Source organism: Desmodus rotundus, chromosome 5 (genome assembly GCF_022682495.2).
Source record: "Desmodus rotundus isolate HL8 chromosome 5, HLdesRot8A.1, whole genome shotgun sequence".
In the NCBI taxonomy this organism is placed as follows: Eukaryota; Metazoa; Chordata; class Mammalia; order Chiroptera; family Phyllostomidae; genus Desmodus; species Desmodus rotundus.
In genome coordinates, this window is record NC_071391.1 from 132,245,400 (window position 1) to 132,260,750 (window position 15,351).

The 15,351-nt window shown below is 36.6% G+C and overlaps 1 protein-coding gene across 2 annotated transcripts in view; it reads right to left on the minus strand.

The window, feature by feature from the left end:
- PNPT1 (polyribonucleotide nucleotidyltransferase 1) overlaps positions 1-15,351 on the minus strand; it is a 45,755-nt gene that overhangs the window by 11,119 nt on the left and 19,285 nt on the right. For both annotated transcript variants that reach the window (XM_045189424.2, XM_024552776.3), the window contains exons 14-19: positions 10,955-11,025; positions 9,626-9,662; positions 7,632-7,698; positions 7,453-7,542; positions 5,992-6,045; positions 99-205 (exon numbers count right to left, since the gene is read on the minus strand). In XM_045189424.2, the coding sequence (XP_045045359.2) occupies positions 99-205; positions 5,992-6,045; positions 7,453-7,542; positions 7,632-7,698; positions 9,626-9,662; positions 10,955-11,025 (426 nt within the window). The remainder of the gene's footprint in view (positions 1-98; positions 206-5,991; positions 6,046-7,452; positions 7,543-7,631; positions 7,699-9,625; positions 9,663-10,954; positions 11,026-15,351) is intronic.

Below are 15,351 nucleotides of genomic sequence, written 5' to 3' on the forward strand. Positions count from 1 at the left end.
ATCTTTTGAGTCCCAGTACCATTCTTCTAAGCACAGGATGCTTGTAAAGTATGTATCATCTTTAAATATTAAATATTTGAAAATGTGAATATACTTGCCAGAATATCTGTCAGCAAACGATAATCTTCTATTTCATCCTTGTCAGGACTGTTTTTGGTGACCAATCCTATTGCCACACCCGCAACAGCAGATGAAATAGGAACCCCTGTAATTGAGAGAAAGAACTTCTGTGTGATTTGACAAAGAACTTCATGTGATGTATACATCAGCCCAACACATGTATTTATCACGCTTTTGACATTTATTTTAATGTGGATGGCATTTTAAATTGACAGTCGCCAAAACTAAGTTGAAATGGTCTTAATAAGTCATCTTGACTACCTCGTTTTTCTTAAACAGACAATAAAAGCCCCTTAAAACAATTTCAATAGGTAAGCCTTCTTCTCAGCACAAATCTCTCTAATAAGAGTAAATTCAACTCTTAAAGTAATTTGTTTCTTTGCCTTTTTGCTTTTGGTACATTCTTTTTTTCTTTTTGAAAAGTAATGGTGTAAACAGCCTGGATCCCTCAGTCCACTGCCCCGTGAGATCCACTGTTAGGTCTTGTGTATCCTCCCAGAAAACTTCGGTTCACAAATTTAAGTGTAATCCTTTATTTTCTTTCTTTACTCATGGAGCATACTAAACACATTCACTATTCTGCATCTTGCTTTTTTTCACTTAACATTTTGGATATTGATATAAAACAAAGCTCTACCATACTCTTTTGAATGGCTGCATAGTAATTCTGTGTAAGTCACTCAACAGAAGCTGGATTACTGAGTCAAAGGGTGTATGGATTTATGTTTCTTATACCGTCAAAATGCCCACCAAAGAGTATGGCATTTTATACTTTAACCAGCAGTATATGAGGGTGCCAGTTCTGTATTTTATTAATTCTTGTCAAACCTTTTGACCTTTGTCCATCTAAAGGGTAAAAATGGTAGCTATAGTTATAGTTTGATTTTTGTCTTTATGAATGAGGTTGAACTTTTTTTCATGTTTACAAGCCATTTATATTTCTTTTTCTGTGAACTGTGTTTCATGCCCTTAAATTACTTCTTGGTTGTTAGTCTCTTACTGATTCACAAGAGCTCTTTCAATATGAACCACTGACCTTTGTTGAATATAAATATTATAGTAAACACATATATTAAATATAATTTCTAGACTGTTGACTTTATTATGAATTATTTTCTTACACAGAATTTTAAAAGTTATATGTAATCATGGTTCCTGGTTTTTGCTTAGAAAGGTTTTGTCCCTTTATGATTTTGATAATTTTTTTAAACAAGTTTAAATTTTGATCACTTGGAACTTATCTGGTATAATGGAGTGTGGTAGGGATCTCATTTCATATTCTCCGAGCATTTCACTTATACTCATGGTTAGGTCTAGAATGGGGATGACCTAAAAATCTATCCCTCCTATCTAGTTCTCTTTGCTAATAAGCCCTGGAGATGTACAGCCAACGTGTATGAGATGTCTCCAGCTAAATGTCTCCAAAGCACCTTAAAAAATTGTATATACCTGTATTTAAAACTTAATCACGCCCAATAAACCTTTTTCTCCTGCATTCCCTACCTTGGTTGAAAGGAACTAAGACACTCATTGCAGAATCAACATTTCCTTCCTAATTTCCTATCTCATCAAAGATTGATTAGTTTGTCCTCTAAAGTATTGACAAATTTCTCCTTTCCCCTAAATATCGAAATATCCATTATTACTCCTTTAGTCCAAGTCAACATTATTTCTTGCCTTGCCAACAGTCTCCCTGTCTGGTTTCCCTGATTTTAGTTTCTCCTCCCCAGCTTCCATTCTCTCCCATTGCATTCCTTAAGGATATCCTCTAGCTGGGAAAAACGACCTTGAAAAAAAAAAAGGCAGGTTCAAATCATGCTATTCTAAGAAAACCCTGCATGGCCCCCATTTCTTTTCAGGAAATTTTTAACATGTTCTGTGATCAAAAAAGTTTGGGAAATAGTACATATCCTATTCCCTAGAGATTCAGTATTCACACTAGCATATAAAGGTCTACTTAACCCATAAATAAATCTCCTTAACCCTACTCAAATGTACAATACTTTAGAACAGAGTAATTTTTTTCCTGGTGTACAATAATCAACATCCTATGGAACACTGAGTTACTAAATTCTGGCTTTAAGTTCATACTCCTTAGTACAACAATGACCTTTTAAATCTGGTCCCTGTTCATTAGTTCATCACTTCTTTAAAATATATAACAGAAACACACTGTATTGCTTCATAACTTTGCACACTATTTCTAATTTTTAATTGTATTTTATTAATTATGTTATTGCAGTTGTCCTGGTTTTTCCCCCTTTGCCCACCTTACCGGGGACCCCCATCCCTCAGGCAATCTGCCCACCATTGTTCATGTCCATGGTTCATGAACAGAAATTCTTTGGCTACTCCATTTCCTATTCTGTACTTTATATCCCCATGGCTATTCTGTAACTACCTATTTGTATTTCTTAATCCCCTCACCTTTTCACCCATTGCCCCCTACCCCCTTCCCACCTGGCAACCATCACAACATTCTCTGTATCCATGGTTGTCTGTTCTTCTTGTTTCCTTAGTTTGGTTTTTAGATTAAATTGCTGATAGATAATGGTTTTGTTTTGGTTTTTTTTTTTTTTGCCATTTTATTGTTTACAGTTTTGATCTTTTTCTTAAATAAGTACCTTTAACATTTCATGTGGTCATGGGTTGGCAATGATAAACTCCTTTATTTTTTTCTTGTCTAGGTAGCTCTTTATCTGCCCTTTAATTCTAAATGATAGCTTTGCTGGGTAGAGCAGTCTTGGCTGTAGGTCCCTGCTTTTCATGACTTTGAATATTTCTTGCCAATCCCTTCTAGCCTGCAAAGTTTCTTTTGAAAAATCGGCTGACAGGGAGTTATGGGAACTCCCCTGTATGTAACTGCTTTTATCTTGCTGCTTTTAAGATTCTCTCTTTGTGTCTAAACTTTGCCATTTTAATTATGATGTGTCTTGGCATGGGCCCGTTTGCATCCATCTTGTTTAGGATTCTCAGTGCTTCTTGGATTTGCATGTACATTTCCTTCACCAAATTAGGAAAGTTTTCTTTCATTATTTTTTCAAATAGATTTCTAATTTCTTGCTCTTTCTCTTGTCCTTGATCCATTTGATCCGTTTGATCCCCTATGATCCATTTGTTGGACCTCTTGAAGTTGTCCCAGAAGCTGCTTATTCTATCCTCAGGTTTTCAGATTCTTTTATCTTCTTGTTGCTCTGACTGGTTGTTTTTTTGCTTCCTTATGTTCCAAATCATTGATTTGGTTCTTGGCTTCATCCACTCTACTGTTGATTCCCTGTGAATTGTTCTTTATTTCAATTAGTGTATCCTTCACTTCTGACTGGATCTTTTTTATGCTGTTGAGGTCCTCACTAAGTTCCTTGAGCGTCCTTATAACCAGTGTTTTGAATTTTGCATCTGACACATTGCCTATCTTCCTTTTGTTTCATTCTTTTTCTGGAGTTCACATCTGTTCTTTCATTTGGGCCATGTTGTTTAGTCTCCTCATTTTGGCAGCCTCCCTGTGTTTGTTTCTATGTGTTAGATAGAGCTGCCTTACTTCTGTGTTTTGATAGTGTTGCCTAATGTAGTAGTTGTCCTGGAGGGTCCTGTGGCACAGCCTCCCCTTTCACCCAAGCAGGATGCTCAAGGTTCACCCTCCATGTGGGCTGAGAACAACTTCCTCTTGTGGTTGAGCCTTGAATGTTGTTGGCAGGTCAGTGGGAGGATTTACCCAGGCAAGTCAGCTGCAAAGACTGGCTTTGACCACTGACCACCAACCTCTGTGCTCCATGGAATATCAGCTGTGCAGGGGCAGGGTGGCGTACTCTGATGTGGTTACTGTCCACAGGGTGCACTGGCCCTGGAGTTTACCAGGTGGTGTAGGCCAGGGTCAGTCCCCACCTGTGCCACTCTACCCCAGGTATAAAGCAATCTGAGATGGCTGCTACTTGTGCTGGGCTCGGAGATTCACAAAGCCAAGCTGTGAATCTAGGTTTGCTGCTGCTTAGTGCTAGGACTAGGGCTCACTGTGGTTAGCTGTTGCTTGTTTGAGAAGATTAAGAAAGTTGTGCAGCATGAGCCAAGACCAGCATTTATTTATATGGAAAAACAGCTTGGGTGGGCCTGGAAGTTGGGTGGGATAGAGTCCCTGGGGATCTCCAAGATGGGTCAGTGTTAGCCAGGTTGATGGAATCTCAGGTAAGGCATAGCTTACTGGCTCTGTGGTTCTGGGGTAGAGGGGCGGGGCTAGTGTTTAGAAAAAGGACAATGACTTCTGCTTGCCTTGATTCCAGACACTTCAGTTTCTCCCAGAATGCCACTGGTGCCTTTTAAGCTGCTACCCTGGTGCTGGAGCTCAGAGGGAGTGAGTCTGAGTAGGTGAGTCCATGTGTGGGCTCTTTAAGAGGAACTGCTTGGGGCTCTAGAAGTTTCTTCCAGCAACTTAATACCGCTGGTTTTTGGAGCCAGTAGTTATGAGGACTTATCTTCCTGGCACTGGAACCCTGGGCTGGGGGGCCTGCTGCGGGGCTGGGACTCCTTGCTCCTGAGATATCCCTCCTGAATTTTCATCTACCACATGTGAGTATGGGACCAGCCTGTTTTCCTTCTGTTCTTTTCCTACCAATCTGTATGGATGTGCTTTCTTTAATTCTATTGTTGTCAGACTTCAATTCAACTCGATTTCTGATGGTTCTGAGTGATGCTTGTTCTGTATTTCAGATGTACTTTTGTTGTGGTTATGCGAAGAGGAGAGTCATGTCTGCCTGTGCTGCCATTTTGACTGGAACTGCACAAGTACTCATATTTTAATTGAGTTGCATACCCTTTGCTGGCACTTCCCATAGGACTTGGACATTCATTCTTGTCAAATTTAATTTTTTTATATTAACGATAATATAATGATATCCATATGCAAAATAATACCCTGGAATACAATAATCAGTTTTGTATCTAAATATAAATAAGTTTAAAAATTAAAATGAAAGATTTTCTTCCTGAAAGTTTGGGCTAAAAATGTGGGTGTGCATTATACATGGGTGTGCATTATACACGGTGAAATACAGTACCTTAAATATCAGATTATGTTTCCCTTCCACTGAACACCACTAGAATAGTGCCTGTAATTGCCCTTAGCTTTTTACCTTGGGCTTAAGTTTTAATCTTTCTAGTTATTATTATATATTCACAACATTCTTTCATTTCATCCTTAGTTAGGTTTCCCTATCTTTCATATTTGTATTGTAAACGTATAAATTATAGGGAACTCCTTTTGTGGACTCTTAAAGTGACTTTAGGTCTTTTTCTTTCTTGAATAGCATTATAAATGACTATCAATAACTATTATCACAGCCTCTTAACATTCCGACTTTTTCTCTTGTGGTGTTGCAGACCCAGAGATTATACTGAACCAATTGCAGTCTTCCTTCCTAAAATTCTGTGTATGCTCTATGAGTGCCATTGTTTTTCTTATGGCTTATATAAGTCAACTGGAAGATTATGCGGTTATTTTCCCTTACGGTCCTAACACTTCTGCTTGCCAATCCAAACTTCTTTGGTGAATGCAATCAACTGTGGAGCTCTCCACCTTTTGGAAGGTGAGAAAGTGTGCTGCGTTACTAAGGCAAGTAAATAATCTTGGTGTACTGCTTTTAGCACCCACCCACCCCCACAAAAAAAAAAAAGCAGCAAAAAAAGGAATTCCAGTGGGATATCTGTATAGTTGTAAAGTTGAAACTGTACTTTTTAACTGTTTTGCTTCTGTCCTGTTTTGGTTATCAGTAATCTGACTTCTCTAAGTCTTACTTAATATCCAATTTTAAAGAAACTTTATATTTTATACTAATTGAGTATATATAAAGCATTAGAAGCTTTGAGACATAATTCTTTTACCTGCATCCATTAATGCTAAACTTCCACCACATGCAGATGCCATAGAAGATGATCCTATAGAAAGAAAAGTATTTACAATATATTGATTTTTAAAAAATATACAAAATTATTAGTATTGGTTATTTTCTTACAAATATTCAATGATAATATAAAATTTGATATTCTTTTATTCCTTTTAAAAACACTTAAAGGAAGCTCTGCTGAAACATGACCTACAGAGCTGCACTGTCCTCTATGATGGCCATTAGCCGTATGTAGCTACTAAATTTAAACCGAATTAAATTAAGTCCCTCAGTGGATAGCACAAAGATTGAGGACTTCCATCATCCAGGAGAGTTCTGTTCGGTAGCACTGCTGGAGACTCTGATTCTCCTGGAAGAACCAGCCTCTCTTTTGTTGCTTACTCAGAAGGCAGTTAAAAGATACACTAAAGGGCTTAGGCTCTCTCGATGGGTCATAAGCACCTAGCCACACCCAGTAAAGAACAGAAAGTCTCTAGTTTAAATTCTGAGCTTACTTTATTTTGCTTTTCAAAAAACAGCCACCCTGGCTGGTGTGGCTTAGTGGATTGAGTGCTTGCCTGCAAACCAAAAGATCACTGGTTCGATTCACAGTCAGGGCACATGCCTGGGTTGCCAGCCAGGTCCTCAATTGGGAGTGTACAAGAGGCAACCAATTTATGTATCTCTTGCACATTGATGTTTCTCTCTTTCTTTCTCCCTCCCTTCCTGTCTCTCTAAAATAAATAAATAAATTTAAAAAAACCCCTTAGACTTTATATATATATATAAATAAATAAATCTGCCTAACTGGGTAGCTCAGCTGGTTAGAGCACCATCCCAGTGCGCCAAGGCTGTGTGTTTGATCCCATACAATAATCAACCAATGAATACATAAATAAGTGGAACAACCAACATCAATCTCTTGCTCTCTCTCTCAAATCAATTAATAAAAATTAAAAAAAAAAATCTATGACCATATGATCTATGCTGCATCTTTGAGAATCCTGTGCCCTTTTTTGCCTTTGAAGACCATAACTTGTCTTGACCTATGGCCTGATTTTTTAAATTTCAATTTGATCTTTTAACCCAGCCTCTCTCTGTGGTGTCTACTTATATCTGTGATAACGTGACAGTTGTCCCCTCCCTATGGATCACTCTATTTTGGCCCTTTTCTTCAAGCTGGCCTTGCTCTATGGTTTGTGAAAATAAAGAAACCACCCAAATTAGATCTATTATAACAGATACATAAAGATAAACATTTTGTTTTATATTGTTTTCCAAACATCTAATTAGATGTGAACAGGATCCAGACAAGTATACAATTAACTAAACACATTTTTCTCTTGCAATGGGTTTAAGTACTATAGTAATAAACAATGTAACATTAGTTCTGAAAAGTTAAGAATACAACAGGGAATCTGATCTTTTAAACTAGGAAAAATATATTTCAATGCCTTACCATTTGACTCCAGGACTTCCGATGTGACTCTTATGGTGAAAGGAAAATCTTTGGGAATAACGGGATACAAAGCTTTCTCAGCAAGAGCACCTAAAGTAGAATAAAAAATAATGAGCAAAAAATATACGAAGTCTCTGTAAGAATACAAGTTTATAAATTTGTCCTCATGGTGTACTCACCATGCCCAAGTTCTCTTCTATTTACACCAGTGACTTTGCCAATTTCATTTGTTGCATAAGGAGGAAACTGGAAAAAAAAAACCCCACACATATGAAACTGACATGGAAAGATATCCAAGATATATTACCAAAATAATAAAAAAGTTACAAACTGTAGGATCCCATTTGGTAAAACAAAAAAAAGTACATTTATATATATAGAAAATGTCTGCACATCTAAAATATATAACAAATTACTAAAAGTAGGTATTTCTAAGTGTATATGTACATCAGGGTGGGAAGTAAATGGTTATGAGGATTTATACCATGAATTTCTACAATGTTTAGATTTTTAACAATAACAAGAAATATTTTTGTAATAAGAAAAAATATATACATTTTTTCCTTAAAAATCCACATTGAGGAAACAGATATTTTCCAATAAAGGGTTTTACTTTAGCCAGAGGTTGCAAACTTTTATTTGACTAATACATTGTCTTAAAGGGATATGAATTAGTTGTGACCATTTAAAAAATTGGGATGTTTCCCATAGAAATCCGGAATTCCAGTTTTTTTAAACAAAGTTATTTTTAAGTAGGAGTAATGGAACATGCATCTGATCAGGCCTCTGGGTCTAGCGGTCAACTGCAGGAGACAGAAGGACACAGGAACGTCCTGAACTGCACTAAGAGGGTGCAGTCAGTAGCACCCAGACTGTGGGGAACTCTACAGTTCAAATGGCTCTGGGGCGTCAACACATAGATTATAAAGAAAAGAATGTAATGAAGGAGAAATCTGTGGGTTGAAAGAGACGTAAAGAAATATCAAAATTTTAAAAATGGAGAAGACTAAGCTAAGGTAGGTAGACAGGGATGTGCACCAGAAACACAAGAAAGCGATTGCTGTAAAACCTAGGAGAGCAGTTACTTGTAGGGGAAGAAGGGTACTAAGACTGGGATGAAATATGTGGAGTAGCTTCTGGGGTGACTGGCAACATTTTATTCTCTGACTTCGGTGGTGGTTACATGGGTGTCTGCCTTATAAAAACACATTAAGCCATCCTTTGTTTTAATATAGTTTAATATGGTATCTGTACTTAATTTTACAATAAAAAGATTTTTGAAAATGTGACGATACAACATAGCCTATATTTCTATCCTACCTTCTCCCCTACCTCTTTTCCCAATATCAGCTAGAGCTATATTTTTCACAGCTGCCCTTTTAAAAAAGACCACTATGTGCTCTTCAGCTTATGCTAAGGGATGCGCTTCTGCAGCATCTGGGTATATCCCGAACAGGATGGTTATTATAAGGGACTCCAGACCTGTGAGAATCGCCAGGTTTATGGAAATTCCCTAGCATATATTACATGAAATGTTCTCTCAGCAGGTTCACCAAAACTGAGATATTAGGATTCTGGGCAGCTAACAACAGTCGCTCAAAGGTGAAGCAACTTGCTACTTCACACTAGCCTCCCAGTGTCTGTGATTTAAATACTAAAATTAAAGTATTATATGTCATGTCTGGTCCTTTACAATTAGTTGTGAATAAAGTCAATTACAAGCTCAATTATATATAACAAGTCCATATAAAATACTTTAATATTAAACACTTCAGTTCTTTGACTACTAAGCAACTGAGTAAAAATATGAACATATAAATGAACCGTAAGAGAAGGTAATTTGCCAGCTGAGGTATTTGGAAAGCCCCACTTTTGTTTGACACACGTGAATAAGTACAACTCTTTCTTGACTGAAACAATATTGTTTATTATACTTTACTGTATAACTCAGAACAGGAAGTTGCTGACTGGACAGCTACTACTATCTCTTAAATCCCTTCTGTATGCAATAAAAAAAAACAGCCCCCAAATCTACCGTAACAGATACATGATAAAACTAGCACAGTAAAATGTTAATGGCTGAACCTAGGTAGAGGCTATACAGGTATTCGCGGTAAAGTTCTCTCAACTTTGCTGTATCCTGAATATTTTTCATAATAAAAGTTCACCTTACCTCATAGTGCAGCATGAAATTTTTATCTTTTATCCCACTACAAACAAAAAACATAATATTTAAAACCTCATACAGATACAAATTTATTTCAATAAACAGAAAAGATTTAAGAAGACTTAAAAAAATAAATGGATATCAAAGAGTTGATCTGAAACTGAAAATAAAGAGAATTAGAAGGATGTCAGAGACAGTATTTCTTCTGGGGCTTATGCCTAAATTTTATATAGATATAAGAAAACATTTTTGCTTTAAATGCAACAGGCACTTAAATATCCAGATTTGAATATTAAGAATATGTGTGTGTGTGTGTGTGTATGTGTGTTTAAGCATTAATAACTACTGGGAGAATCCTAAAGGTTATCAAGCCATTAGTTAAATCTCATTTTCTCTCAGTCAACATGTGAAATGAAGATCACTAACTGAAATGATATCACTGAGAGAAACCAGAATATCTGACAGGCAAAGATCTTCTCAGGGTTTGAAGCTGTGTTGCCTCCTAGAGAAGAAAGGAGTCAAAGTGAAGGACACGGCAATGAAGTTTTGGCTCAGATGAGAATTTGTAGTATAAAGCACAAGAGCTCCCTGCAAAAGGATTATGATTATGATAAACATTCTGAACTTCTACAAGAGCTTCACTGTCAATTTTATCAGATATGTGAAAAACAATTAGTGATGCTATCATGAAGACTCTGAGGATTATCCTCATCTATTGGGAGGCAGGAAGAGGGAGGCAGTCCTGTAGTCCTCCAAGACCCTTAACCAGGAAGCAACCCTGTTAGGCACTAAGGAAAGAAAAAGCTACGTGGTTGCGAGTCCTAGGACCGTGATGCGGTAATGCTGATGGGGATTGTAATAAAGATTCTCATCGTATAAAATTGATCAACAGGATTTTACTGCTGACTTTTTAGGAACAGCGGAGAGCCAGATATTTCTGAGCACAAATTCAAATGTGCCTTGGGATTAGACAAGGTTTTTCATTCAGTAGCAGCCTCCAGATTCATTTCAGCAACTGGATTCCTGCTTATTTATTTGCTTTCTTCTTTATAACTGAAAAATGTATTCAAGATTACTCAGGAAATCTGTCCTGAGGAATGGTTCTAGAGACAGGGAATAAACTAAATGTACCCATATTAAAGAATTAAATTCTTTACTAATATTTGTTCCAACCAATGAATTAAAAGACATTAAAAAAAAAAACCCTTGAAATTACTATTATATAATCAGAAAAAAGAAGTACTAAAGTACAGGTTTTTAAAAGTAATAATTAATAATATACCACATGAGCTTCAATTATACACTAGAACATCATAAGCAAAAAACATAACTTACTTTATAGCTGTTATAATTCGGTCTGACTTTATACTGGATTCTAGTGAATCAAATGTAACAGTACAAAGCACCTAAAGAAAAAGAAACAAAATTCCTCAAGCTTTAATTTACTAACAACAAATATGAAAATGAAAAATATCAGACGAACCCAATTAGCTCTCAAAGAAATACAATAAATATAATCTATACAAATCAATAGTACTTAATATAGCAATCATCAACAATCCAAAGGTCTAATATCACATGGACTACAAATGTAAAACACTGTAATAGAAAAAAAAGAAAAAGAAAAAAATACCTTATCAAAATCTTAATGTATTTGATGAAATACATTGAACACACTTTATTCTATTTAAAAAAAAAGTGCTAGGGGAAGAGAAAGGAAGAGTTCTAAAACCTGACCATAAAGAAAGCCTCAGTAAAGCTTCAGCCAATAAAACTGCTCCCTTATTAAAAAAAAAAAAAAGAAAGAAAGAAAAAAAAAAAATCAACCTTCTTTGAAGGGTTAAACCAGAAACTACAATGCAACATTCAAAATGTTTGGGATACAACCTACAAAAAAAAAAAAAAAAAAAAAAAAAGAAAAGAAAAATAAACTGGGCCCATTCTAAAGAGAAAAAGACAATGAATAGAAATTGACCCTGAGCTAAATCAGATGTTAGATTAACAGATAAGGACTTTCCTTTTTTTCCCCTGTACATTTTTAAAAAGATTTTATGTATTTATTTTTAAAGAGAGGGGAAGGGAGGGAGAAAGGAGAGAAACATCAACATCTATAGTTCCCTCTCACGCACCCCCTATTGGGGACCTGGCTTGCAACCCAGGCATGTGCCCTGACTGGGAATCGAACTGGCAACGCTTCTGTTTGCAGGCTGACATTCAGTCCACTGAGCCACACCAGCCAGGGCTCCAGATAAGGACTTTCAATAGCTATTATACTCAAGGACATAAAAAAGAACTAATGGAAATTCTAGAACTGAAAAATATATTATCTTATAATGAAAGGAGATGACAAGAGTCAATGAACATGAAGACATTAATAGAAATTGGCCAATTTAAAGAATAGAAGGGGTGAGGGGAGAACAGTCTCAGGGACCTGTGGAACATTATTAAGTGGACTAACAGATGTACTTGCAATCCCAGAAGGAGAGAAAATGAGGTAAAAGAAAATATTTGAAGAAATTATGGCTGAAATTTCTCAAGTTAATGTTTAAGACAAATTTACAGGTTCATGATCAGGAAACTCTTAGCAGGATAAATACAAAGAAAACCACACTATTCACAGTCTACTGCTGAACACCAAAGATAAAATCCTGAAAGCACCCAAAAGAAAACAGTATGTAACGTATAGGGAAGAATGATATGAATGAGTACTGACTACATTAAAACTAAAGATTTCAGTTTCCTCATAGACCTATGGTAGGCTACCACATGCAAAGTTAAAAGACATAAGAAAAGGTGATGATATATGTAAATTCTGGTAACTGAAAAGAATATCTAAAACACATCAGAAATGGACAAATTTCTAGAAAAATATAGTTTTCCAAAACAAATCAAGAAGCAGCAGAAAGCCTGAACAGACAGATAACAGCTGCTGAAACTGAAGCAGTAATCAAAAAACTCCTGGCACACAAAAGCCCAGGACCGGACAGTTTCACAGGAGAATTTTATACAACATTTAAGGAAGAGCTAACCCCTATCTTTCTCAGGCTATTCAAAAAAATCCAAGAATGAAGACTCCCAAACTCTTATTAGGAGGCTAGCATTATCCTAATCCCAAAACCAATGGAAACATGCAGAAAAGAAAGAAAACTAGAGGCCAGTATTGCTGATGAACATAGACACTAAAATCCTCAACAAAATATTGGCAAACTGCATCCAGCAATACATTAAGAAGATCATACACCATGATCAAGTGGGATTCATCTCAGGGATGCAAGGACGGTACAATATCGCAAATCAATAAATGTAATACATCATATAAACAAAAGGAAAGACAAAAATCACATGATCATATCAATAGATGTGGAAAAAGCATTTGATAAGGCTCAGCACCCATTTATGATTAAAACACTCAGCAAAGTGCGAGTAGAGGGAGCAAACCTCATAATAAAGGTCGTATATGAAAAACCTACAGCCAACATCATACTCAATGGGCAAAAACTAAAAGCTTTTTCACTAGATCAGGAATAAGACAAGGATGTCTGCTTTCACCACTTCTATTCAACATAGAATTGAAAGTTCTAGCCACAGTGATCAGACAAGAAAAAGAAATAAAAGGCATCCAAACTGGAAAGGAGGAAGTAAAATTGTCATCGTTTGCAGATGACATGATAGTGTACATAGAAAACCTGATAGACTTCACCAAAAAACTACTCGACCTAAGAGTGAATTTGGCAAAGCAGTGGGATACAAAGTCAATATTCAGAAATTGAAGAAATTTTTGTACACCAACAATGAAATTTCAGAAACAGAAATCAGGAAAAATTTCCCATTTGTTATAGCACCAAGTACCTAGGAATAAACCTAACCAAGGAGGTAAAAGACCTGTACTCAGAAAACTACACAACACTGAAGAAAGAAATTAAGGAAGACACATATAAATGGAAGCATATACCGTGTCTATGGACTGGAAGAATTAACATCATCAAAATGTCCATATTGCCCAAAGCAATTTATAGATTCAACACAATCCCTATTAAAATACTAATGACACATTTCAAAGGTATAGAACAAACATTACAAAAACCTATATGGAACCATAAATGACCCCAAATAGCCACGGCAATTTTGAGAAAGAATAAAGTAGGAGAGATCACCATACCAGACATCAAACTATTACAAGGCCATGGTAACCAAAATAGTCTTGTACTGGCATAAGAACAGATACATAGATCAATGGGAAAGAATAGAGCTCCCAGAAATAAACCCAAGGCTCTATGGTCAATTAATATTCGACAAAGGGGGCAGAAGCATAAAAAAGAGTAAAAATAGCCTCTTCAACAAATGGTGTTGGGAGATCTGGACAGCTACATGCAAAAAGTGAAACTCAACCACCAACTTATGCCATACACAAAAATAAACTCAAGATGGGCAAGACTTAAATATTATTTAAGTTGTGACATCATAAAAGTCCTAAAAGAGAACATAGGCAGGAAAATCTCAGATATTCCACCACGCAACAATATTTTCACCAATATGTCCCCTAGAGCAAGGGACATAAAGGAAAGAACAAACAAATGGGATCTCATTAAAATAAAAAGCTTCTGTATGGCTAAAGAAAACATCAGCAAAATGAAAAGGGAACCAACCATATGGGAAAATATATTTGCCAATGATACCTTGGACAAGGGTTTGATCTCCAAAATATATAAAGAACTCACACGACTCTACTCCAGGAAGACAAACAATCCAATTAAAATATGGGCAAAGGACCTGAACAGACACTTCTCCAAGGAGGACATTTAGAGGGCCCAGAGACAGTTGAAAGGATGCTAGGTCCTGGCTGGTGTGGCTCAGTGGACTGAGTGCCAGTCTCAGAGTGAACCAAAGGGTTGCTGGATCGATTCCCAGTCAGGGCACATGTCTGGGTTGTGGGTCAGGTCCCCCCTGTAGGGGGCACGTGAGAGGCAACCACACATTGATGTTTCTCTCCCTTTTTCTCCCTCCCTTCCCCTCTCTCTAAAAATAAATGAAATCTTAAAAAAATTTTTTTTTAAAAGGGATGCTCTCATCACTGTCAGAGAGATGCAAATTAAAACCACAATGATACCATTTCACACCAGTCAGAATGGCCATTATAAACAAATCAACAAACAATAAGTGCTGGTGAGAACCCCGGTAAATTGTTGGTGGGAAAGCAGACTGGTGCAGCATCTGTAGAAAACAGTATGGAATTTCCTCAGAAAACTAAAAATGGAACTGCCTTTTGACCCAGCAATTCTACTGCTGGGATTATAACCTAAGAACCCTGAAACACCAATTCAAAAGAACCTATGCACCTCAATGTTTACAGCAGCACAATTTACAATAGCCAAGTGTTGGAAGCAACCTAAGTGCCCATCAGTAAATGAGTGGATAAAATAACTATGGTACATTTACACAATGGAATACTATGCAGCAGAAAGAAGGAAGGAGCTACTATCCTTCCCAACAGCATAGACAGAACTGGAGAGCATTATGTTAAGTGAAATAAGCCAGGCAGTGAAAGAGAAACACCATACGATCTCACCTATAAGTGGAACCTAATGAACAAAACAAACAAGGAAGCAAAGTAGAACCAGAGACACAGACATAAAGAAGAAACTGACAGTGACCAGAGGGGAGGGGGAAGGGGGATAACAGGGGAAAGAATGGGAAGGAACATGTCAAGGAACATGTATATAAAAAACCCATGG